Below are 27055 nucleotides of genomic sequence, written 5' to 3' on the forward strand. Positions count from 1 at the left end.
TGGTCTACTAAAGTGCACTTTACTGTCGTGATGGGAGTTAAACGAAGATAATCGAAATTGACGTATGCAAATTTATGGCAAATAATCGCAAATACTCTGTTTAGATTTTTACGTACTTATCAATAATTTGCAGTCTTAATTTACTATGCAGGCGGGCCCTAGGGGTTCAATAATGTGGGTTTAATACCGTTGAGTCCCTGTCGCATATTACCACATTAAGCTTCACTAATAACAATGTTTACTCCAGGATGCACGCTACCTCGGGGGTACATCTTCTTATAAATTATGCTTAGTTCTTTTTAATGTCTCACTCGAGGCATCTACTAGGTGGTCTTACTTAGGCGAGGTGCATTTTTGCGAAATCTTGAAAGTAGTTGTAAGAAATGATGGCAGCCTTCAAGCTGTATGCAACGGAAATGGAGTTAGAATACCATGTGGTACATTGAGCCTCCTTTTTAAGTTTGGAATGTACACACAACAGAAATTTTAAATAAAAATATACAGGGTGTTTCTAAGATAGGGTTCCAAACTTTTGCTGCTTTTATATCTCATTAAAATAAGCCAAAAAGTTCCTATTGACATGTGCCCTAAAACGCACCCTTAGGAAGTTATATGCCCTTAAAAGGGCTCAAACAAAACTGTTTTTTTTTTTCAAATAAATTGCAGTTATGAAGGATCCGATCATTTAGTAAATAAATTAAACACTGCAAAGCTCAATTGGCAGTTTATCAATAACTTAAATTGTTAAGCGTTGTGGCAACGTCAGTCTTTTATTAGACATGGTAAACAGATTTTTGTAATTTTTGGCCTAATAACTTAAAGAGCAGAGTAATTTTCAAACTCAATTTACTCGAAAACCATTGGAAATATCGATTTGGACAAAGATAATATTTTTTAGATAAAATTGTTAAGATTTTATAAATCTGAAGAGAAAATTGTAAAAAAAATGAAATAAAAAAAATTACGGGCCGAAAAACCCCTTCACCAACCTAAATGGGACGCATATGATTTGCATGTCAAAAAACGGAGTAGCCTATGTTATTTAACGTAAAAAGTTATGTAAGACATAAATTTGTTTCTATTTATTTGCGACCGTTTTGTCAATAACAGAAAAAATACCAGTTTTGTTTGAGCCCTTTTAAGGGCATATAACTTGCTAAGGGTGCGTTTTAGGGCACATGTTAATAGGAACTTTTTGGCTTATTTTAATGAGTTATAAACGCAGCAGAACCCTATTTTAGAAACACCCTGTAAATTCGCAAAATAAACTTAAACTCGAATTAGAGTATACTTTAATCATTAATGTTATTATGCAAAATGTTATTTTTATTGACGTGTCGTAATAAGAATTGTGTAATTTACACAGTCTTGATCTTTGCAATAAAACATTAAAAAAATTCAGCACTGTGTGATGGGATATCGACAAATAAAATAAAATAAATAAATAAATTACGGCTTTTTGTGTATAAAGCACCCGAAGAAAAATCGTATGAAATTAGTGTTCTAAAGATATATACACACATTTTTTTAATAAATATATTTGCTCTACTTACTCCAGGAACCTGGTGATCTCCCTCCGGCTGCACTCTGACCAGCTGACGGTGACGGTGTCCGCCTCGAAGCTGGGCGTCATAATGTGCAAGACGTTGCCTCGCCTACGTTTGCACCCGGTTTTTTCAGTGTCGTGTAGCATTCCAAAGCTGAAAGCAAATGTCAGGCTGTAATAGGTCCTTGCACGGGTTCATATCGTCATGCGAGCATATAAATCCGATAGGATGTTATGTATAGCCGACGTGGTATTTCTAGCGCCAGATAAAATTGCTACCGAGAACAACCATAAAGATACATCAAATTTAATTCAGGGGTAATAAATAGATGTTTCCCTTTCCTACTACCTGTCATCGTAACATAAATGGAATAGGAATTATACAAGGTATATTTAAATGAAAGAAGGTAAATATAGATCCTGGCAAAAGAAGGTGAAAATTTTGCAGGAGTTGCAGAAACAGTTTTTTTAGTAAGCACTTTTTGTTGTCATATCATGGCAAAATAAGCGTAACATTTGCATCCGAGTTAGAAAATATTCGTATAAATAATAATGATGTCCAACAAATAATTTGTCCTCCAAAATCATATGTGCATGCGTCGCCATTTATTTTTTTTTATTTATTTTAGGAGGATGGAGTGAATCAGTAATAGTAAAGACATTTTTTCGTATAAAAAATTATTAGATAAATACATAGTTATTACTTTCAAATACAAAAAAAAAACAATCGGGTCAAATGCCAAGTTCAAAATAACTCATAATAGCACATATGTGGTGCAAGAATGGCATAAGTGACATCTAATTTATCCTTTGCACCAGTCTATAATAGAGGATAACTAATTTTATCTCAGTTAAATCTACAGATTCCATAGTTGGACCAGTCGATAGGAATAGATTTGGAAATATATACTTAGGACAATATTATATTTTTTTAAATGTAGACTTATCTCTTTCTTGCATCAGAGTGTTTAAATGTTATCAGATAATCCAGAGGCCAAAATTTGATATTTCTTAATAATATAGGACCTTACTCCAAAACTGCTCTATTTAAAAGTTGTAGTGTTTAAGTTTTTCGAAAACATCACCAATATGTAAATATCTTTTGACGAAGATTAATGAAACTTGGTATGGTGACTTTTTGATTCGCAATTGTATTTAAAAAAAGATCATTTCCAATTTTTTCGTAAAATAAGTGATTTTCGAATTATTATAATTACTAGACAGTGCATTAATTTGAAATTAATTTTAAAACTGATCGTTCCACAAAAAAGTTTTATAGGATCTCTTTATTGCAAATGCAATTGTAAATACAAAGGAATTTTATTGAATTTTAATAATTACATTGTGTATAAAATTGTAATCGCCTTAAAAAATCCCTATACATTTCATTTTGTGACCCGCATAGTTTTAGTCCTTTGAAACTTCCGTAGTGGAATTTGTAACTGCTCTCATTAAATATTTCCAAACAATTCGCCGTTTTGCAATGTCGGCAACCTCTGCAAGAGTTTTGCCTCAACAGAGGCCGTTTGAGACCTCGTCCGCGGTTTTATAGCGTCGGTGTTGTTGTGCACACATCTAGTTCTGAACAATACGGTGGTGGGAGTACAGATGTCTCGCTTGTGTATAGGACGTATAGCAATACAGTGGTGGGAGTACGGATGTCTCACTTGTGTATCGGGCATAGTTGCGCAATAGGGTGGTGGGTGTGGTCTGATGTTCGTCTGCGGTATAGTCGCTGCCGTTGTTATACTTTCAGTTATACTTTCAGGCACAGTGGTCTATCACGCATATTTAAAAGAGACAGGGTCTAGTGATCCGAATGCCTTTTTCACAGTACATGTTATTTGGATGTTCGAGTTCCAATAATTCACATTATATCTTTATCAAACTCATGTTGAGCGATGGTTGGTTTTTCAGGCTAGTTGAGCCCTATGGCCATTTTATACTCCTTCCTTCTTATAACAACTAATCTCTTTCTCATACACATTCACCTGGCATGCTTTATCCATGACATGAAATTGTACTTTATCTGATTCTTAGAAGGTGAACCAAGTCCGCGTTCCCTTTTGCTTCCGTGCTACTGCTCGGTAGATACGAGTTCTTAACCAAATTCAGTTGACAAATTTTTCAGTGGCCTACAATTGGTTTTTCAAAAACTGGTAATAGTGACATGTTATTATATTTTTCTCTGGTATTTCATATTCATTTAGACCAGCTATTTTTCTGAATCATTCAGTATAATACTGTATTTACTAAATATACTTGTTTCGTTCAAATGAATCACTTTAACTTTAATACAATGAACGAAGCCAACATTGGATTCATTTTTTAGGTTTGAATGATGTCGACATTATCCTGTTATTTTTTATAGATATCCGATATTTAACTTGTTTAATTTTTAAATACTTCATATGATGAAAGACAGAAAAACATTAATTTTAAAATATGTGCTAATTCTATTGTAGTTTAGTACGAATATTGTAAGTATAATTAATTTGATACAAAGAAATTCAGTTTTTCGAAAAAAATTGTAAGTATCCTTGTTTATGAGTAAGAACAAGGCCTGTAGCAATTTATTTTATAGAATTATCTACACACTCACGTTGTTGGACAGCAAACACTTTATAGTGAAATAACAGGCCATTATAAATAATTTCCTCATAACTTTAAAAACGAGCTATTTAACAGATATGGTTAACTTCAAACGATGGCAATAAATTCGCTTTCATATATAGCGTAAGCACATATTTGTGAGTATATTGGTAAGCGAGACTGTTTTCAATAAATTTATTAACTATATTTTAATTTTATCGGCTGTGGAAGGTGAGAAGAGGATATAATTTAATTTAATTAGGTATTTCTCACATAACAGAGCAATTTGCAGCGTCCAGTAACATTTACATAGACGTGCAATATTTATACTTGAAGGAAAATATTTATATGGTAAAGCAGGATCATTAGTGTATTTTATTGGCGCTTACGTCCTAGCAATTTCGACATATAAAACAAATAATCAATAAATACGTTTTTATACGATTTATATTGAATCTAAAAGTTAAATAATTACAGAAAAGTTTTCTGAAAAGGATTTTCGCTGTTTAAAAAAAAATATGATACAAAATACTTTTCCGTTATTTAAATATTTAAGTATTACTCAAACAAAATGTAATGAATGAAAACATGGACATAAAATCAAATTCTTTTAGTTAATGTACAAAAGTTTTGTTACTGAAGGAACTTCGACATAATTCTGTGCACAAAGTGTATTGCATTGCCGTCGTCCAGCAACTGATTAGTAGAAGCACACATGACTGCGACTGCGCTAAAATTAGATTTGATGGTGTCGTGTTTGTATTTTATGTAAATGAGTAGCCTCAGAACGGCGAGGATTTTGCAGAGTCATTACAACAGACAATATAGCTTCGCTCCAGACCGCGTGTTAAATGTTGCAAATTGGCAACCCAAAAAGGATGCAGACTCTTCTAAGGTGGCATCCAGCAATAAAATTTGACGTGGTAGCTCCTTTACTCGGTAATAGGTTCGAGCGGTTACGAAGTACGCCAGAGTTGCCAAGTAATAACTGGGTTTACAGAAGTACCTTCATTTTTTATTTAATGAAATTGTTGGAATCTCAAGGAGTACTTGATCCGAAATTTATCAAGAAAAAGCAACAAATCTTCAATGACAGATCCCTTACAGAGATAAGATAATGCGTTCGTCACTGCTGTTGCAATTTTTGATTAACTTTTTTGTTTCACCGCAGAACGGGCAACCAAAACCAGGAGTAGGGGAGATTTTTCCAATAATTTTTTTTTCAATTTAACTAAAGAGGCTATTATTAAACTGTACTCGTATTATACAAATAACAATAATGCTGCAAGAGTTTGGCAGGATATCGACAAATTTATTTTAGAGGAAGGATCCCATCAACAAATACTGTAAAAAGTAATAAGTATAAGAAATCTTAGATAATCAGATAACAGCCCCGATCTCAGTACCTTAGATATATTTTTGAGGGGACACTTCAACAAAGTATGTTACTAAAGACCACAAAATTTACAAGTATTGAGAGATAAAATACAGGACGAAGTGTTTGATAATCCCGAATATATTTTTAACGCAATAAATAGTAAACTAATGCATATTTTCAATAGTGTAATTCACAATTACGGACATGTGGAAAATTTGTAAAAATTGATAGTTATTTCGATTTTAGGTATTCTCCTTATGTTATCATTATGTTTCAAAACATATCCAGAAAATATATGTATAAAGGCTATTTATAAAAATAGTTATTTGTTATTTCTATAAGAATGTATTTTAATTTTTTTAACAAATTTTTTATTTTAAACGTAAGTATATTTTATGTCAGCAAATTTTGAAAATGTCAAAAGATAATAAAGGAAAAATCCTACATTTGTATTTAAATTTTCTTCTACCATTAATAGTTAAAGCAGTAAGTGGGTGTCAAAATATAAACAAAAACCCTGTACCTACATTCCCGCAACGTACTAATAACCCAACCTGTAGATTAAATAATATGTAAAAATTATGGCATCATCATACTCATACTCATTTATTGACCATTGATACAGTTATAGTACATAGGTCACTAATCGTGAATTAATAAAGGTAGATAAAATAGCTTGTTAGTACTTAAAATAGTAGTTAGTGTTAAACAAAATAAAATGAAATAAAATAAAATGATCGATAGTACTACGCAATAATTGTTAGAAGTTAGAACTCGCATATGTCATAAATTCTTTCACGCTAAAAAACAATTGTCATCAATATTAAAATAAATTATATTACTAGCTGTTTAAAATATCATTACGAATGTGTTTATTTGGAAATATATTTTTTGCAGCATTTCAATAGCAAAAAATGAAAATAGAATTAACGAAATTGTGATTAAATAACCTAACTGTGACACCGCTGCAGAATATTAATCATCTTAAGTTGACTACATAGGTACTCAATAATTCTTTAAAATATTGTTATCAATACCTACACCATACATTTAAGTAAGTAAATACAGTAACGAAAAAAATATGTATTGATAAAAAAGTGTAAAAAATAAATCCTTGCGTACGCGTGACAACATTGTCAAACTGTCGTTTATGCGTTGCTAGGATACACGTAGGCATTATCTAGGAATGTCGGCCGCTGCATTTTCTTCCTAAAATTCTGCTGGTGGCGTACTCTATCGGCATTTCGGAAATTTAAAACTGGTGACTTATTCCTATCGCTGTCTGTAGCAAGCTATATTTCTGTGGACGATAAGATGTCGATAGTCAAGAAATCAAGAACTGCGAAACGTTTACAGAGGACCATCATTATTTGAGAAGCGGTGCCATCTGTAGCGGCCTTAGAACTAACAACATAAACTGAATTAAACATCAGAGCGGACCTAAGGATTTTCATAGCGGGTCGACCCCCACAGAGCTTTGCCCGAGAACAATAAGGGCAGGTGAAAGATTCCAATTTACAGGCTACTACATAACAATTCGAAAAACCATATATTTTATTGTCAGCAGCCATAAAATTACAATTTATTACTAGATTTTAAGTTATGAACTGACAAAACAAGTTCGTACGAATATGTGTTCGGAAATTCTCCAATTTCGATATACGAAGTGTTAAAAATTAATGAAAATATATGGTTCATTTTAAGCTGCAAGTTGATGGAAGTCAAATAAATAATAATTTATTTTATTAACAGATGATATAAATACTTGAATTTATTTCTTAAATAATTTGATGTTTTGGCACTTCTAGCAATAATTACCTAGACTGATCTAACAATTTATCATTAACCTGTCTCGTAAACGGTGCATTTTAGCAACATGTTGCAAGAATAAATTATTGCAAAGCCTTTAGTGCTCTTTCATAATAGTGAGTAAAACACAAATTAGCTTAGAAAAAAATTGGAAATGAAATACTACGTCCACCCCTGAAATTACGTTTTTGTATGTAAAAGTGAGCGTGTGATTCTGGATAAACAAAAATTAATGCTGTGTACCATATTCTAATGAAATTGCTTCAGCCGTTATAATTAAAAAAAAAATCGATTTTATTTTTCGAACTACAACATCCTGTATCTCGGAAACAAAATATTTCTGGATACAACTTTTTTGGCAATATGCGATATAGAATTTGGTATTAATATGGCAAGCGCTTTACTTATGCTCTGTATAAAATAACAACACAATATTGTTCATTTGGAACTGATAAATAGATAAATAAAAGATCAAAGGGTGATTTAAAACATTTTATTAATTACGATTAAAGTCGATGGAATTAGTCAACCAATTTTTAAACAAATAATCATGTTTGAAATTTTTATTTTTATTAAAATGATTCAAGAATAAGATAAATTGACGACACACTTTACTGGGTATATAAATGTAAGAAATATTTTGAAATAAAACTCTAAACCATATTATACTAGTTGTCCCAAAAATACTTAAATTCGGAATGACTACTTTATTTTCATATACAATACACACAATTTTACATAAAAACCACTCTGTACATATGTAGCTGAACGAAAAATTTTCACCACCTTTATAGAAAGCGTTAAGTAAATACTGTACTGCTATTTTTATACAAAGTAGCTATTAAAAGAAAGGAAATTGACCCAGCGATTCGAAACTTGATTCATTAGGGGATACCGATAATTCCACCGAAGGAGGTACAAAAAACCGACTGATGAAAAAAAGCCACGCATAATATCATTTGCGCGAAGAATAATACACCGGAGCAACTCCAGACTTTGCCCAAAGTTCGGTGTAGGCGCGGTACCCGCGGTGATTGATTCCTTCAAGTTGGCGTTCCCATCAAACTTCTTCCAACTAAATATTTATGTTTGATATTTATTATTAAACAAGAAGTGGTGTGGGTGAATTTAAATCCATTTCGAGCCGAGTCCTCGGTGTGGGAGAGATAAATTCTTGATTTTAATGTTCGGTGAAATTTTTAACACACTACGTCGAAAGATGTTGCTTGATGGTTTGCGATAAATAAAGTGCCCATGGAATGCATGATTCATTTTTTTCCTAATAAAGCAGAGCTCGATATTATTCGAATAGGGCGATATAGTCCGTACGATATTTCTTGAGATAGAATTCCAAGAAAACCCCTGCGTCACTTTCTTGGAATCAACCGTATTAGACACTCAACGTAAAAAGACATTGGCGGCATGGAACAGGAACCCTTTTGTATCAAATATATCAAAATTGTAAATATATCATTACTGTTAGTTGGAGAAAAAAAAATAGTATGATGAAGTCTTTAAATTTAAGATAGAAATATATTGTACTAGAAAAATAATTTCCTCATAAGAAAATACTTAATTACATTTAAATATTACTATATATGAAATGAAAACTAATAATTAGGCTTAGTGCACGCGCAGAGTCTAACAGAGCCGGCGCGGGGGTCGGTGGCCTTCACAGCTGACTCGCGTTTTGAACTCTTCAGTTATTTACAGAACCTTGTAGTAGTTGGTGTCGCGTCGATACTTTTCTTTTTTAACTCTGCTATAAATTTTATGTATTTAAATAACTATTCATAAATAGTAACATAATTTGAATTAATAAATTTTAGTTGGGGGAAAAAGTGAAGTATGTGGCGACATGTTACAATTACATTTTTATATTTAGTTAGCAAATAAATTTGTTTTTATAATTAATATCACATTATATTAAGCTGTATTTAGAGTAAATAAGATTAGGAATAAGTGCATCATAAATCATAAAGCTTTAGGTACCTAACTTGTTTATTAGACAGTATCTAGATGTGGGGTTTTACCAGGGTTAGAAGTAGGTACACGAACGAGAGTGCAAATTTATCTTAGATCAGTCAAAGAAACGACATTATTAGTGTGGGTTAAGTCTTGTTCCCGATCGGGCGTGCTGTTCTGTAAAGAAGCGTTCAATAAAGTTATATTGTTACACGTTGCGTTTTTCTTTGGATGAACTCGAAGCACCCATAAATTGGTGACCCCGACGTGATCTGCCATATAGAGAAGATAGTGTAGTTCAAGTGAACCTAAAAGCTTTTTCACGAAATGCCCAACACCAACAGTAACGATAGCGACAACACAGTCAGAAACCTCGCGGAAGGAACGGACAGTGCCGAGCTACACTGCGTGAGTGTCCGCGTACCGCCGTTTTGGAGTGATAAGTTTAGTATCGCCGGCGTAAGGCAGGATTCTACAAAATTCGGATACGTCGTTGGAAATTTAGATAGTCGTTACATCGAAGAAGTAGAAGATATTGCAACCCACCTGCGCAAAACCAGTACGAGACTTTGAAAAGCGAACTCATCAAGCGTTTGTCGGACTCTAGCAGCCAACGAGTACGAAAATTGTTAGAAAGTGAAGAGTTAGGGGACCGCACATCTTCCCAATTTCTACGACATTTACGAAAAGTGGCAGGTAAAAATGTGAACGAAGAATTTATAAAAACCCTGTGGATGAACCGGTTGCCGACGCCTACACAGTGAGTGCTCGCAGCATCGCTGCAACAACCCTTGGCCGACATGGCTGAAGTGGCGGACCGAGTACAGGAAATCGGACAGTGCTAGTGGTGATCGCGATACGTGCTGGTACCATCATCGTTTCGGAGCTAACGCTACAAAATGCCGTGCGCCATGCAAATACTCTCAGAGAAACGAGTAGGCCCATCGTTGATAGCGTCTATCAACGACGGCCACACAGCGCGCCGAATCTTCGTCACCGACGCGAGATCAAAAGTTCCCTTTTTGGTAGACACTGGTGCTGACCTCTGTGTGTATCCGCGCACACGAACTAGCGGTCGCAACCGAAGGAGCGACTATACGTTATACGCCGTGAATGGAACGCCGATTCCCACATATGGAATGGTGACATTAGACCCCGATCTACGAATTCGACGTAGTTTTAAGTGGAGTTTTGTGAATGCGGTCGTAGACAGCTCCATCATCGGAGTGGATTTTTTAGCATTCTACGGTCTACTGGTCGACGTCCGCGCGCGACGTCTCATAGACAAAACGACTTTGCTAGAGTCGAAAGGAGAAAACGTACTAAGCGAAGTGCAGTCCATAAAAACGGTAATAGTAGAGTTTTCCTTGTTTACTAAGCGAATACCCCGATATTACGCGACCCGCCGGAACAGCGGGCCAAACGGTTAAACAGGACGTCATGCACCATATCACCACAACACCCGGACCACCCGTTTTCTGATGTTATAATGTTTCTGATGTTATGATTTGCTGATGTTACAGCAAGGAATTATCCGCGCATCAAAAAGTCCATGGGCATCTGCTTTACATCTTGGCTTTGAACGCCAGGACAATTCCAGACCGATATCCTCTACCGCTCATCGAAAATTTCGTACAGTCTCTATACGGTAAGGCAATATTCTCCAAGATAGATTTGACTGGAGCGTACCACCAGATCCCCGTAGCACCAGAAGACGTAGAGAAAACCGCTGTTACTACACCGTTTGAATTGTTCGAATTCCCGCGTATGCTGTTCGGTTTACGTAATGCGGCACAGACGTTTCAGTGATTTATCTACCACGTCCTATGCGGACTGGACTTTTACTACGCATACATCGATGACGTTTTAGTGGCATCGCGCGACAAAGCAACATTTAAAAACAATATTCGAACGTTTCAGCGAGTACGGGTTAGTAATTAACGTTTCGAAGTGCGTATTCGGTGTCAGCGAAGTGAAATTCGTGGGGTATAGTGTCAATCACAGTGGTACGAGGCCATCGCCAGAACGAGTTCAGGCAATCGTAGAATTTTCCAAGCCCGTGTCAGTACGCCAACTACGAAGGTTTTTGGGCATGGTAAACTTCTACCGTCGTTTCATACCGAAAGCCTCGGATCTACAGCAACCCCACAACGAGATGCTACAGGGACTCAGGCTAAAAGGAAACACACCGGTTAAGTGGACCGAACTCGCGCAGGAAGCATTCAACAACATAAAAAGCGGATTAGCGAAAGCAACAATGTTGATACATCCTTTTCCAGCAGCCCCGCTGGCGGTGACGGTGGACCCCTCCGACTACGCCATAGGCAGCACCCTACAGCAGCTGGTTAACGGAGAATGGCAACCTTTAGCTTTTTATACGAAATCCTTGTCAGCCGTACAACGTAAATACAGTGCGTACGATCGCGAACTTTACGCGATATACGCGGCAGTGAAACGATTTCGTTACGCAGTAGAAGGACGCGAGTTCGTGATTTTCACAGACCATAAACCGCCGATTTAAGCGTTTCAACAAAAATCAAATAAGTGTTCACCCCGGTAGTTCCGATACCTTGACTTCATCGGCCAATTTTCAAAGGACATTAGTCACATTTCATGAGCAGTGGATTACCAGACATTAGCCAAGGCGCAGGAAGATGACTTAGAATTAAAAAAACTTTGCGATGAAAAGACTAGTGCTTTGAAATTGAGAAAAATATGTGTGCCGGATTTAAAGTGTAACTTGTTTTATGACTTCAGTGCAAAATCAGCAAGGGTTTACGTACCCGAGCCGTTACGACGCGAAATTTTCAATTCGTTACACGGTTTATCACACCCTGGCATTCGGGCAACACAAAGACTTTTAACGGAACGTTACGTGTTACGTGTATCCCGTGCCAACGAGCCAAAACTACGCGACATGATCGTATTATAAAAAATACCCTGTATAAAGTATCGATATTAGCTAATATAGGAGTCTTTGCCTAACATTTTTCTGTAACTCTGTCAAACATTTTTTCTCCAAGTGTCAGTAGCTGAAAGTTAATACAACTTCTTCGAGGTTATGTTTTTTCCAAAATTCGAAGAATTTTTTACATAACTTGGCAACCCCGCACTAAAATGATAAACTGTTTATATTGCCATATATAGAATTTTCTCGAAAAAACATATGTTTAAAAATATGCAGGGTGTTCTATTTAAAAAATGTAATCTTTGGCGTGTGCCGTTTTTACTCATCGCCCTGTATGTTTAAAATTAATTTTGTAGTTTAGGTTTCTTGATTCTGTACAACTTTTATATAAACTTTTTTTCTGTATTATGAGTAACAAGAGAGTTATTTTGCTTTCTCAGATTAACGGCCCACCCGGCATACGATGCGAATAATATACGCTTAGTCAGTAGTACGCTAAAGGAAAATATGCAAAGAGTGTTGGGAAAAAAATCCAGGATACACCATTTTGTAAAACATATGTAAAATTTTATCTGGCACATATCAGGAGTTAGCAAATATATTAATACCTATATAATTCATGCCTCAACAATTTCTCATAAACGTCGCCGTTTCACTAAAGAAAACTTAGAAAAGCACGTAGTAATATGTTTTAACTCCTTCCAATATACCACGGAAGCCTTGTCTCAACACTAAGGTTTATCGGGTAAGTGGTGTCATTTAAAATATAGGTATTTTATCCTCTACCTAGCCTTGATCTTTGGTAATAATACTACGTTGCGACATATTTTCTGTAAACATATTAATAATTTCATTTATAATCGGGCTGCGGTCCTGTTAAACTCCGCGCGCGCTAAGTCTATTTATGATTAAGAAAGTAGAAGCAATGAATATGAGTGATGGAAAAAACTACACACAGGCGGATATAAAAAAGCTTAAATATGGTTCGTAGATATAATACAAAATATTAAACAAATCACAAAATTGGAAATAAATAAAACGTATTTTCTATCACGCGCGTTCGCTATGGGACCTATAGTGTAGGGGGTTAGGTGCACGGAAAGTGCTAGATAGTACAACATCGTGATGTTATTTTCATAGTGCAACGCTGGAGCGTTGCGTTGCGTGACGTACGCACAGGAAGTGCTAGTCGCGTTCCATCACTCTATTTTTTTGAATACCAAGGTATATAGATAGCCCTCTGTAGACACGAATTCTCTGATATTTGATTTTCCTTGATATCTCAAATAGTTGAGAAATTTCACTTCAAAACTTTCTGATGCTAGAATTTTGAGTTTTACGACGTACTTTTTAAAACCATTTGAGATGTCGAGAAACATGGAACACCACAGAATTGGTATTTAAAAGAGCTATTCAACGAGGTGTCACTCCTTACACCTTGCTCTTGAAAAATAATATTCCTAGGTATAGTTTACAATAAAATTTATCCATGTTTTAATTTTTTTCCAATTGTTCATTTGCTAAATGTCGATTTGATGCCAGTACTAAGGAAGTGAAAACAATTGTCAGTCGTTTGCGTTTGACAATTAAATTGAAACTCAAAATACCAGGCGTCACAAGGCCTTTAAAGGGCAGTTTCTCAAAAGTACAAAGAAAAATTTGCAATAAAAATTGTTTACACATTTTTAATAGCCTGTATAAAGCGGTTTTATTAAGAATACGTAACACGGAGAAATACCTTGCTCATAAAAGGCAAAAGAAAAATTATTTTAAAATCAAATTCTCTACCATCTATTTTAGTTTGGCAGGTTATTTTTTATTTTTAAATTTTGTCGACAGTTCTGTTTGGAAATCCGAAGCTGATATTTTTTTTCCTGTCTTCTAATTTCACTGTCCAGCCTTTTAGTAAAAAGAAAACAACTACATATTTATTTAGATCTCGCTCTCTCAAAAGGAAAATTTCGCAATAGAAACACTCTATAATTACGTGAAACCAGAGTATTAATTTACTTCAATCGCATTTAATTCTATTCCACTTCCTCCTCGGCATCTAGATCCCTGTTAATCTAGTAGGCGTGTGCTAATAATGTCTGCGAGATTACACGCTGATATGAACGCAAACGCCTCGGCGACCAATAATAACCAAGTTACTGATGCAATTTTACTACCTGTGTGCACAGAAGACGTAGTATCTGCACTCAAATTTGCATAAGCAGTACGTTATTAAGGCTGTCACTTGTGCATATTATTAGCCGGAGGCGCAATTATTTAGTTTCGTTTCTAGGGGGAGGGGCGGTGCTGGGAGAGGGACGTTTTTAACGCTTGCGGTTCAAGGGAATTCGAAAGACAAATGCTACTTGATTGTATTTGAAAAAATATATTAATTTATTCTGCTTGGAGTACGTATTTATGGATTTTAATCCGATAATGACTGTAATAATTGGATAATGCGATAAAAAACATAATTTATTTTATTTCATAACCTTGTCTATAACTTCCTTTTGCTTTTGTAAAAGAATTATAGTTTTGTTTGCTATTATGAGGCAATAGTCTCTGCCCCTCATTCTAACTATAATGACTAGTCCAGGAGTCAAAATTTTACATGAAGGGGTGTATGATTTATTAATTACTATTGTTAGTTAGTTACACAGAGGTCTGTCCATCTATGTAACAACACAAATAATTACAGTATTTGAAAAAAAATATTAGAACTATACGTTGTTAAAAAATTTGACATACTGTATATTATACAGCGTGTCCCGCTTTAATGTCCGGAAGAGGGAAAAGGTTTTTATTTGTGGGTTTAAGACGAAAAGTCACTCTTTGTAAAAACTCCTGCTTGTTCCAAAACGGTCAAAACTGTTAAAATATTTGTAATTTTTTATACAAGATGTCATTTAGGGGATTAAAAATTTGAGGTTCCACTAATAGAAGAGTTTAAAATGACGGATGCTGTGGCTACAACAATCAAATAAATAATGTTTACTATCTTCTGTCAAAGTCACTTCGTGATTAATGAGGTAATATTTTATTTGAGATTACAATGCTCACTCTCGAACAAAAAGTATTGATAGCTCAGTGCTATGGTTTGGGTGAAAAAATATCATTCGCGGCAGTTCAAAGAATTTAATGAGAAATGGTCTGACATAATAGTGACAGATAAGATTATAAAACGGATTGTACAAAAATTTAAAAACCCTGGTTCTGTATTAAAAAAGAAAAGGGTAACATCGGTTAACGAAGAAGAAAATGTTGTAGAATTAGTGATGCAATCAATAAGAAATGCCCCAAAGACATGTTTAAGAAAAAGAGCTTCAGAAATTGGAAACGTTAGTAAGTCTCGTTTACAAAGATTGTTAAAAAAAAATAAAACACATCCTTATAAACCAAAGTTTGTTCATACGCTAGAAGAAGGGGATGATTCTAAAAGGTTGGAATTTTTTATGGGTGGGTGAGCACCATCTCGAAAACAGAAATTTTTCCCACTATACTATTTTTTCGGATGAGGTGACTTTTTCCACGTATGGAATAGTTAGCTCTCAAAAGAGATGTAGATGCTGAGCTTCGGAAAATCCTAATTTTCGGATTAATTGTTAAAAGTTAACGTTTGGTGTGCCGTTTCTTATTTTGGAATAGTTGGACCCTATTTTATAGAAGGAAACTTGAACCCGCATTCTTATTTGCAGTTACTAAGTACGTTATTCTTAAACTACCTAAACGATATGCCATTAGCACACCGAGAGAGAGCTTATTTTCAACAAGATGGTCATCCACCTCATTCTACAATTATGGTTAGAGAATGGTTGTACCAACATTTTAAAGGACGATTAGGTCCTGTTCCATGGACTCCTAGAAGTCCTGATCTGACAATATTGGACTTTTATTTGTGGGACAATCTAAAACAAAAAGTTTATGCTAAACCGCTAGGTAATAACTTAAAAAAAAAACAGAATAAGAGAAACAATTGCTAATATTCCTCTATATGAAATACGAAATGTCTATAGAGAATTTATTAGAAGAGCTGAAATTTGTGCAGAAATGAGAGGCAATAAATTTGAGACAATTTATTTTTGTAAATTTAAATTACATTATTCCTTGTTTATGTAAATTTTCATATTATTAGCAATAAATTGACTTAATAAAAATAAAATTAAATAAATTGATAATTGCATAAATTTTGCAAATATCAAATAAAGTAGTACATACATATTAGCTGCCGGCATTATTAAAAAAAATTGTTTTTTAATTTTAATCCCCTGTGGATCTTAAATCACATCCCTGATAATATTTTTCGATATTGTCAAAAATAACGGCACTTTACTCTTGGCGATTAACAATATTTTTCTAAATACTCAACACCCTGTATAAAAAAGACAAATATTTTAACAGTTTTGACCGTTTTGGAACAAGCAGGAGTTTTTATAAAGAGTGACTTTTCGTCGTAAACCCACAAATAAAAAACTTTTTCCTCTCCCGGACATTACAGCGGGACACGCTGTATATTATTTTCAAGTTCGATTTCAATATACCTTTAAAAATTGAGTAAATTTTCATCAGTTATTGATCATCGAGAGTATACTGAACATTTGTAGACAGAAGTTTTTTTGTCGCGTAAAAAAATCATCTATAGAATTTTCTCTGTGGGGAAAATCTACCACTATCGACTTCTGCACCCTTTAGGGTTAGGAACAACACTGCCAATATCTAAAACATGCTGGGACATTGCAATAAAGGATTTAGTGAGTGATGAACATCTATTAGGATAATAGTTACCGCATAGAAATGTCAAAAAGGTTTAAGGTAACGACCTCTAGCAGATGTTCAAAAACTAATAACATGTATTAGCGTATTAACGTATTTAGCACACTTTTATTTGTACTGAATAGCATTTTATTACATGGCTTTTTTCAGAAATTATGCGGCTCTTTGAAAAAATCATTTTTTAGGTCCTATATCTCAAAAACAAGAAGTTCGCAGTCCCATAACACATCTTTATAGTTATTAATGTTCTATCAACCCCTGAACTTATAGTACCTTTTTCCAAAACACCCTGTTTACTATAACCCAAAAGGTAGTATGGTGGTGAATATATTTGACTTAAAATTTTATCTTCGTGAGTATACCACCTTAGAAATTATTTTACCCAATTTTATTTTACCCCATATGAAAGTTCTGATTTTTCTCAACAAATTTTATTTAAAACAAAATTTTCGGTATCTCTTTCCGATTGAAAGATATAAATGATATGTATAGAAAAAACACTGGTTTGATTATCAACTTTTTGATTTTAAATACATAAAGTAGGAAAGATAACTAAAATATGTTAGTAATGAATATACACGTTGAAAGTGTCTTATTTTCCAAGGCAACGTTGATAATGCCAGTATAGACTTGATCTACTAGTGTTTAATTTCCAATACGATTAGATCCAATACGATCTAATATAATTCAATACATATGATCTCATACCGAAGAAAGAGAGAAGAGGAAAACTTTTTTAATGAAAGCTGCTGAGAAAAATTGAACTTTCATAAGATATGACACTAAAATACCTATGAAAGTGGGAACATATTTTCGACAACGTCACATGCCACAAAGATCCCCGCCTTGCAATTTCCTATTTCATCTTTCCGTTTTCCTGTGACTAACCATCCGATTTGCGTCAAAGTGTGCAATGCTTATACTGCGAACACTTTATAGAAATATTCTGAATGTTAAGGGAAACTGCTTCCTTTACGTAATATAATCTAATCGAATCATTACCATGAATACCTATAACAATTTCAAGAAAGAACTCATATAAATGTTCCACTTACTTGTGTCCCATCTCATGTGCAATCGTATGGGCAGAAGTTATACCATTATCTTCATTAACACTGCAGCTTCTGCTGGCCCTACACATACCCCCGATATGAGCCACCCCCAGTGTTCCGCATGGGGTGTCTTGCCGGGCGCAAATGTCCTTACGCGTGATGAGAATGGCAGCGTCGTGATGATGCGGGTGGGAGTCATCACTAGGGTTGAGGGGAATTTGCCACTTGCAGAAGTTTTTCAAAGTGGTATCCGCGTTGGTAGTGACGTTTAGGCCAGGTTCAGCGAACTGGTCGTCCAGGAGGATGATTTTTACGACGACTACCTGGACGCTATTGCCGATGCTAGGATCTAGGTAGAATGAAGACACCTACAAAGTTTGATCCTTAGTACCCGTAACAGAAATCATACTGTTTATAGATAAAGTTTTCAAATGTTTCATTATCAAGAACTTTGTTTTGATAGCTTTGATAATGATCTTTTAGTGTTTGTAAAACATACATTGAGAATCTTCCTTTAATAATATTTCTATTAGAGTTTTAAAGACAAGCAATGTCATATTTTACATAACTTACCATATTCATCAGTGTCAAAATGTACGTTTCAATATCTCCGTCTTCATGAAATTCGACCATGCTGGAATCTGCCACGATCAATGTTTCTACAAAGTGTTCTTTACTAATGGATCGCTTAGGTTTTACTTTCTTGTATTTCAGTCTTTTCAAATCAGACTGCTTCAATTTAGATATCTTTATTTTGTCTTTGTGTTTGTGTATCTTTTCTTGCACCTTCAATTTGCCCAGTTCAGATTGCCACTCTAATCTGTAATAATACTTGATATATTTTTAAAAATGTTAAAATATCTGACAGAGTGAACTATGAAATTTCTTTTATTCCCTCCATTGAAAAATAGTTTTTTCATTTTGAAAATCAATGTTATATAATTAAACACAGTTGTATTCAATTTCCTAGTCTTTTTGTACTTACAGTGTCATCCTCTTGGGTTCTCTTGTGCCGCAATTTGACTGTTTTCTTCTTTTCTTTTTTCGCTTCTTTTTGGGGTAACTCGATATCACCGCCGATCTCTTATATACCAAGTGTTTATGACCTGGTGTAACCGTTTTTAACGGATGATGGGCCGGTTCTATGTAATATTTACCACGTTTTGAATGTATCATGCCACTCTGTAAAATAAGAGGTAAAGTAAGAAATTCTATGAAAACAAGAAATTTATTATGATCAAAGTATGTATCTCATTCTCACCAAAAGTATTCTCTATATCAAATATATGATTACAATGAATATAAATATAAAACCTATTTAAAATATACAGGGTGTTCAGAATTGCAAACGTAAAATTTTATTTGGTGATAGAATACCTCAAAATAGGAAAAAGAAGTTTGTACAAACGTAAGTCGTAAAACGCTTCGTTTTCGAAATACAAAGGGCTGAAATATTAAAAAGCGCATCTTAAAATGGTTGATGTAGATTGGTAAAACTTGGGATAATGACAACTAATTATGGGCAAAAATTTGTCAGATATTCACCAATATTCAATCGCGAAAAGCCTTATCTATTAACCTGTGGCGAAGATGCTGGTAGATACTGTCTCCAAAAATCCGAAAAATTCTTACGTCACTGAATATTTTAGAAATTTGGATGTGTATTCAATTCCCGCTGGTGTTTTTTTAAACTACAATTTTATTAAAAAACGACATATTTTTCAAATTATTACTTTAAATTTAAAATAAACTTTCTATACAGGGTGTCCGGAAATACCGTTCGAATAATTCTAGGGGTGATTCTACATGTTAAACTATGAAGTAAAGTTCATATGAACATAGGTCCGCAAATGCGTCATAAGGTTGCTATGGCGATTCAAAGATTGCACCGGGATATAGGTTTTATTTTATATCTCTGGAACCGTTTCAGATAGCCATCTGAATTTTGGCATATGAATTGCCTTTAATAGTAGATACTTTACAGTGTTTTTACTAAATTATTATTTTAATCAGGGGCGTACCGACAGGGGAGGCCTCGATTTAATTTGTTCACATTTTTATTAAACGTCATATTTTTGCAGTTTTCTTTAGAAATTCTGATTCCGCGGTATAAATGACATAAAAAAGGTATTCTTGTAGAAAACCTGTCAGGTATTGTTAAATAGTGATAAAAAAGAAACGGTAAATGGAAAACAGATTTATAATTAAAAAAAAAAAAGGGAACAATACAGAAACAAATAATACTAGTGACTTATTATTAAACCTGAATGTTACTTCTTTAGTTACAGCAAGTGTTGGAAGTGATGTCCATTCATTTCAATGCAACTGGCTAAACGATTTCTCATTGAACGTTTAACTCGTTGAAAAACACCTTGCATATTCCGTATTTCTTGGCAACAATGAATGACTCTTTGTTCCAGTTGTTGTACACTGTCAACAGGCACTGAATAAACTAAGTGTTTTAAATAACCCCATAGAAAATAGTCTAACGGATTAAGATCCGGCGAACGGGGAGGCCAAGCTACGGGTCCACCTCGTCCAATCCACCGATCTGGATAAGTCTGATTTAGATATTGTCGAACTAATAAACTGAAGTGGGCTGGAGCCCCATCGTGCATAAAAAATGTTTCTAATCTTAATCCATAAGGCAAATCTTCGAGCAAAACTGGTAAAGTGTTTTGTAGAAAATGTAAGTATGCGGGCCCATCTAAACGATGCGGCATAACATATGGTCCTAGTAACCTATTTCCTATAATACCTGCCCAAACATTAATGGAAAACTTATCTTGGAATCGAGCTTCGAAAATCGCGTGAGGATTTTCATCTGACCAAATATGATTGTTATGAAAATTTACCACTCCTTCACGCGTAAATCCTGCCTCGTCTGTAAACAAGACTTTATCGAGGAAATGACGGTCCTGATGGCATTTCATCTGCATCCACTGACAAAACTCCACTCTAGGCAAAAAATCCCGAGGTTTTAGCGCTTGAATTCTTTGCAAATGGTATGGATACAAAAGTTCCTCGTGTAAAATTTCCCATACAACACTTTTGGGAATATTCGTTTGTACTGAAATTCTTCTGGTGCTACTACCTGGATTAGCTTCAATCTGTTGTAGAACAATTTCCTCTGTCTGCGCCGTTCGGGTAGTACGGTTTCGTCCACAATCTCTCTTATTTGGCGTAAAATTACCAGTTTCTCTTAATCTCTGATGTAAACTGCTGAACAGTTTATCAGAAGGAAGCTGGCGATTTGGAAAAGTTTCTTGGTACAACCTCCGAGCTTCCAAAGCACAACCGTTTGCTTTGCCATACATGAAGTGCATGTCGGCCATTTCAGCAAAAGAGTATTCCGGCATTTTTTGAAAGACGAGAACAATGATTTTTTTCAATTACACTGTTATTAACACAATAATAATCGAATAAACTTTATTTTTAAACCTTATGTCAAATTCGTTTACCGTAACTACAGTAATTTGACCTTTTTCCATTTTCAACTTAGCACCGACATAAGCCTACTTTGATGTAGAAATTTTTATTATTGGGCGACCATGCATGCACTATTTTCTTTGGAGAGTATTTTCTCGAAAACGGCTAGCCTGACAGGTTTTCTACAAGAATACCTTTTTTATGTCATTTATACCGCGGAATCAGAATTTCTAAAGAAAACTGCAAAAATATGACGTTTAATAAAAATGTGAACAAATTAAATCGAAGCCTTCCCTGTCGGTACGCCCCTGATTAAAATAATAATTTAGTAAAAACACTGAAAAGTACCTACTATTAAAGGCAATTCATATGCCAAAATTCAGATGGCTATCTGAAACGGTTCCAGAGATATAAAATAAAACCTATATCCCTGTGCAATCTTTGAATCGCCATAGCAACCTTATGACGCATTTGCGGACCTATGTTCATATGAACTTTTCTTCATAGTTTAACATGTAGAATCACCCCTAGAATTATTCGAACGGTATTTCCGGATACCCTGTATAGTTCAACATGTCGAAATTAACTTCAAAATTCTCTGTTTCATAAAAAAAATATATGATTTATTTCTTAAAAAGTAAATTTTAAATTCAGGGTAATTATGAAAAACGCAAAAAAATTATTGACGTATAAGCTTTTATTCTGAAGGACAACTCTTATTAAAAATTTATATGCCAACCATTTCTTTGGGTTTCTCATAATTAGCTTAAAACTAATTTTTATTAGGTGAATTCATTTTATATACAGGGTGGTTCAAAAGTACCGGATTGGCAGGATTAGGGTGGCCCAAAAAACCGAATATTTTTTTTTCGTGTCTCTTGTTAAAATATCCTAGTTTATCATGTTTTAAGAGTCCCCTCAAAAAATCAACAAGAAAAAATTTTTTTAGAGGTCGCTCGAATTTTTAAAAATTTCCAAAATCTTTAAAAATAAAACAAAATTCTCGTTATTTTATCATTTTCTAGGTTGAAAAAAATCTCGATTCTGAAAATTTCAAATCAATACTTTAATTTCTAAAGGTCACTCATAATTATTTTATAACTAAGTAGTGTACCTATGTTATCGAGCGACCTCTAAAAATAAATATCAACGAACTAATAATGTTTTCTTATTGAATTTGATGAACAAAAGAATAGAAATAAATCACACTTAAATTTTAAAAAATTAAAAAATTATAAATATTTGATACTCACAGTGCGGGGTAGTAAATTTTGTCTTGAGAAATTTTTTAAGTGTCTTGTGATTTATTTATATTCTTTTGTTCATTAAATCCAATAAAAAACATTATTAGTTCGTTGATATTTATTTTTAGAGGACGCTTGAAAGCATTTTAGGTACACTACTTTTAAAGTTTAAATAATTATGAGTGACCTTTAGAAATTCGATATCGATTTGAAATTTTTAGAATCGAGATTTTTTTCGAACTAGAAAATGATAAAATAATGAGAAAAAAAATAAAAAAAAACAATTAATTTTTAACGATTTTAGAAATTTTTAAAAATCGAGCGACCTCTAAACAATTTTTTTTTTGAGCTGATTTTTTGAGGCGGCTTTAAAAGCATGATAAACTTTTTTTGGGCCATCCTGCCAGGATGTATGGGAATATTCAAGGGGCAGGGTAAAAGTAAAGTACTAGGGCTGTAGGATTTTTCCCTGTCTATCCGATGGTGACCTTGAATTTAACCTGGACCATGACCTTCAGGGTCATATCAACGTCACGAATTTATTTGTAAATGGGACCCCATAATTTTAACCTTTCAAAATGGAAAGAGCGGAAAATTTTGCATTCGGATATGACCTTGGAATGACCATTAAGGTCAAGATCAAGGTCAAATATCAAAGACAATGGAAGGTCATTGTTGGTTAATAGTGATCGCCGAAGGTAACATATTCTGGGTTAGTCAATATACGGCCACTCAAGGCAACAATTGGTCACTGTTGGTCATTAGTGGTCAGCAAAGGTAAAAGCCGGTGATTGAATATCAACAGTGGTCACCGAGGGTAATAGACGGTCTTGGGTGGCCAATAGTAGTCCTCGATGGTAACGGAATAACTAACTTGACCTTGAAATGATCGGAAGATAAGGAATTTGAGGTCAGGGCGGGGAAAATCCAAGGTCACCGGTTTAGTGCTCATTAAGAATTCTAGAACTATTGTGGAGAACATATTTCCTGGCGGTTATTCTGCCATTCCGGTACTGATGAGCCACTTTGGGGCTTTTTGATATTTGACCTTGATGTTGACCTTCGTAGTCATTTCCAGGTCATATCCGAACGTAAAATTTTCCGCTCTCTATTTCCGGGGTCAAAATTATGAGGTCCCATTAAAAAAAAATTCATGACCTTGAAGGTCATGGTTTAGGTCAAATTCACGGTCACCATCGGAATACCCCTTGAATATTCCCAGATATCCTGCCATTCCGGTACTTTAGACTACCCTGTATATTGGTCTTATAGATATATTTGTTCAACTTATTACGATGATCCAGCTGCTAATCCACAGACTACTACAATTTTTTGTTAGGGACTTTTTTTTATTAAGAATATGGCAACGTGGCGTTCTTCAGCATCACTTAATACTCCTGTGGCCCAAATTTCATCAATTTTTGTCGAACATTAATTTTTTGTAGAGCCTCGAAAGATTTATTTATCGAATTTGTGTTTCCGTTAAAAAATGGAGAAAGCATTGGAAATTATTATTAATGTAGTTACTTGACAAATAAAAGTATTAACGTTAAAATAATAGCTAATAACTTTTTTTTCAACAAATTACTATAGAATTGGAAGTTTCAAATATTCGAAAGTAAACAGATAAAAACAACTTAAATATTAGATATCTCCACAAGCGCTCCATATACCAGAATATATTTTTCATATTGCCTCAAAAAATTTTTCTCGACTTCTCTAAGTTGACTCTGGCTGATTTCAGAACATGCTTCACTTATTCGAACCTGGAAGTCTTTTGCTGTTTGGGGATGGTACTTATATATTGAATTTTTAACCATAGCCCACAAGAAAAAGTCCAGTGGAGTCACGTGTGGGGCCCTAGGTGGCCATCCTATAATTCGAACGCTCAATAGACATCGAAATTTTCAAAATTTTTCCCAGATTTCAGAAACTGTACACGCACCGTAAAAAAATTGAGTAAACATATTATCTTGTTGAAATAATATTATTCATTGAGTAATGTTCCCTCAAGATAAATAAATTATATATATTGTAATATTGAATACCTTTTGTGTTGGCTTACTAAACTATGTATGTACATACAGTCCGTACGATATTTGTTGAGATAAAAGATCCCTGCATTACTTTCTCGGAATTAACCGCAGCAGAAAGACATTGGCGGTAAATTTCAGGGCACGCCTCTGCCGCGGTAAATTGTTACAGATAACATAACTTTATTGGGTTATCCTTTTCTTAGAATTCTATCTCAACAAGTATTGTAGGTATACCACAAATAATAACAAACGGTAAAAAACAGCATGGTGTAACTTCAAGGTTTATGGACGAAATTATTTTGGTGTTGAGTATTGAGTTAATTTAAGATTTTAATAACGAAATAAGCTTATGAACACAATTTTTAGTTAGAGGAACTAAAATATGTGAGAACAGGAAAAATTGTTTAAAAATCACTTCATTCGTTATTAATATTACACATTTCTGACTAGGAAGAACACAAAGTTGTGCAAAAATACATATCGAAACGCAGTTTGAATTTTATTCTCACATATTTTAGTTCTTCTAACTAAAAATTATGTTGATACGCTCATTTCTTCGTTAACATCTTAGGTTCACTAATTTCACTCATAAATAGCATTGAATTTACACTGTTTTTTTCCCTTACCAGTCCGTTGCACGCCGACATCGCCACCCTGGAATTCGGCTGGCCATCCACCACTCCTTGGAAGTGACACTTGCTGGACTCCCTCTTAACCCTTGCGCGACTATGCGCGTCTGTTTTTCGCCTTTCCACCACCGCAGAGGGCGCTACGAACCCACTTGAAGGCCGCAGCGCCAATAAGTGGTGCACACCCTCTATAGAGACGTTGAAGTGCACGCTATTGTCGCCGTTTTCGTGGAAAGTCGTCAGATCATGAGAGATGTGTTCGCCCCGTGCTGACACTTTCCTGGGGATTGTCTCGTAAGCCTCGGATAAGCGGTGTGTGTAGAGACCTGGAAAGAGGACAAAGCAGCGTTAAATATTGATACCAGATACTCGGAGGAATTTTACATATTTTTTGCAGCGATAGAAGGGTTTATAAGGATTTTACGTCCTACCATAAGTAATTAAATAAATTAGGCGGACTGAGAGTTAGTTAAACATTGTAAATAAAGATTCCCGTATATTACTGTAATTCAAGTGAATAACTAGAAAACTTTTCTATCAAATTATGATTCAATTTTTTAGAATAAAGAAACCTTTACAAAAGTATTCCAAATGCACTTTATCTCAAAAAAATAGGAGCATCTTGTGACTGTTGCGAAAACTTATTAATAAACTTATTTATGTCCTAAACAGGCATGTTGCCTATTTATACAGGGCGTGGCGTGTATAATCTATAAAAATTAAACTACAGCTTCCTAACGATATTTGTAATAGAAAAGTCTTATCCGAAAAAGTTCAATTTTTGCGTTTTTTTGTAAATTAAAGTTCATTTATTCAATGAAAATGAAGGCCGACCCTGTGTTATTTATTAAAAACTTTGGAAATGTTTTTATGCGACCCGAGATGCAACCTCATGATTTAAGTCGGTATAATCTAATACTAGTAATAAATAAAAGATTGTACAGTCAACTGATTTTGTATTTGTATTCAATTAATTATTCACTTAATTATTAAATATTAAGCATCGTCCATCGACCCATCAGTGTTAAAAAGTGAAAGATTCCAGACAATGAACCGAGAAAACAATGTCATTTACTATTTCCGAATGTGTCGATATGGTGTTAGTGTATGGTGCATCCGGATAAAATGCGCTCGCGGAGACTAAGTTGTACCAGGAACGATGGCCACAACATCGCCCCCCATGTGCAAATACAATCCTATAGTGCGTTCAGCGGCTGCGAGATACGGGAAGTGTTATTCCTCGAGGAGAAGGACTTGGTCAGCAAGTGAACCTTAATGTTGAAAATGCAGTGTTGGAAAATCTTGACGAAGACCCCACAATTAGTACTCGACGACTCGCACAGCAAGTAGGAACCTCGGCTCGTACCGTACATCGCATCTTAAGGCACCAGCAGTTGGACCCCTATCATCTGCAACCAGTTCAACAGATTTTACCCCCGAATTGTAATCAACGAATGCGTTTTTGCAGATGGTTTTTACGACAATGTGCAACTCAAGTAGACTTTCCTGCTTATGCTTGTGTAACAGATGAGGCGACATTTACCCGTAATGAAGTGAATTTCCATAACATGCACATATGGACCAATGAAAATCTAGGGAAACTCATTTTCAACATCGATTCTCGGTAATTGTTTGGGCTGGCATAATAGGCAATGTACTTGTCGGTCCCTATTTCTTTGAAGGACGACTAAATGGACCAACATATG

General features: G+C 34.7%; 1 protein-coding gene across 1 annotated transcript in view; it reads right to left on the reverse strand.

Moving 5' to 3' along the window:
* LOC108913432 (A disintegrin and metalloproteinase with thrombospondin motifs 7) overlaps window positions 1-25783 on the reverse strand; it is a gene marked incomplete at its 3' end in the record, with an annotated part of 76647 nt that extends 50864 nt beyond the window's left edge. The window contains exons 1-6 of the mRNA XM_018718984.2: window positions 25774-25783; window positions 25347-25675; window positions 18997-19193; window positions 18585-18831; window positions 18015-18379; window positions 1554-1700 (exon numbers count right to left, since the gene is read on the reverse strand). Coding sequence (XP_018574500.2) covers window positions 1554-1700; window positions 18015-18379; window positions 18585-18831; window positions 18997-19193; window positions 25347-25675; window positions 25774-25783 — 1295 coding nt within the window. The remainder of the gene's footprint in view (window positions 1-1553; window positions 1701-18014; window positions 18380-18584; window positions 18832-18996; window positions 19194-25346; window positions 25676-25773) is intronic.
* Window positions 25784-27055: the final 1272 nt, after the last annotated feature.

The sequence above is a fragment of the Anoplophora glabripennis genome, unplaced genomic scaffold (assembly GCF_000390285.2).
Source record: "Anoplophora glabripennis isolate ALB-LARVAE unplaced genomic scaffold, Agla_2.0 scaffold939, whole genome shotgun sequence".
NCBI lineage: Eukaryota > Metazoa > Arthropoda > Insecta > Coleoptera > Cerambycidae > Anoplophora > Anoplophora glabripennis.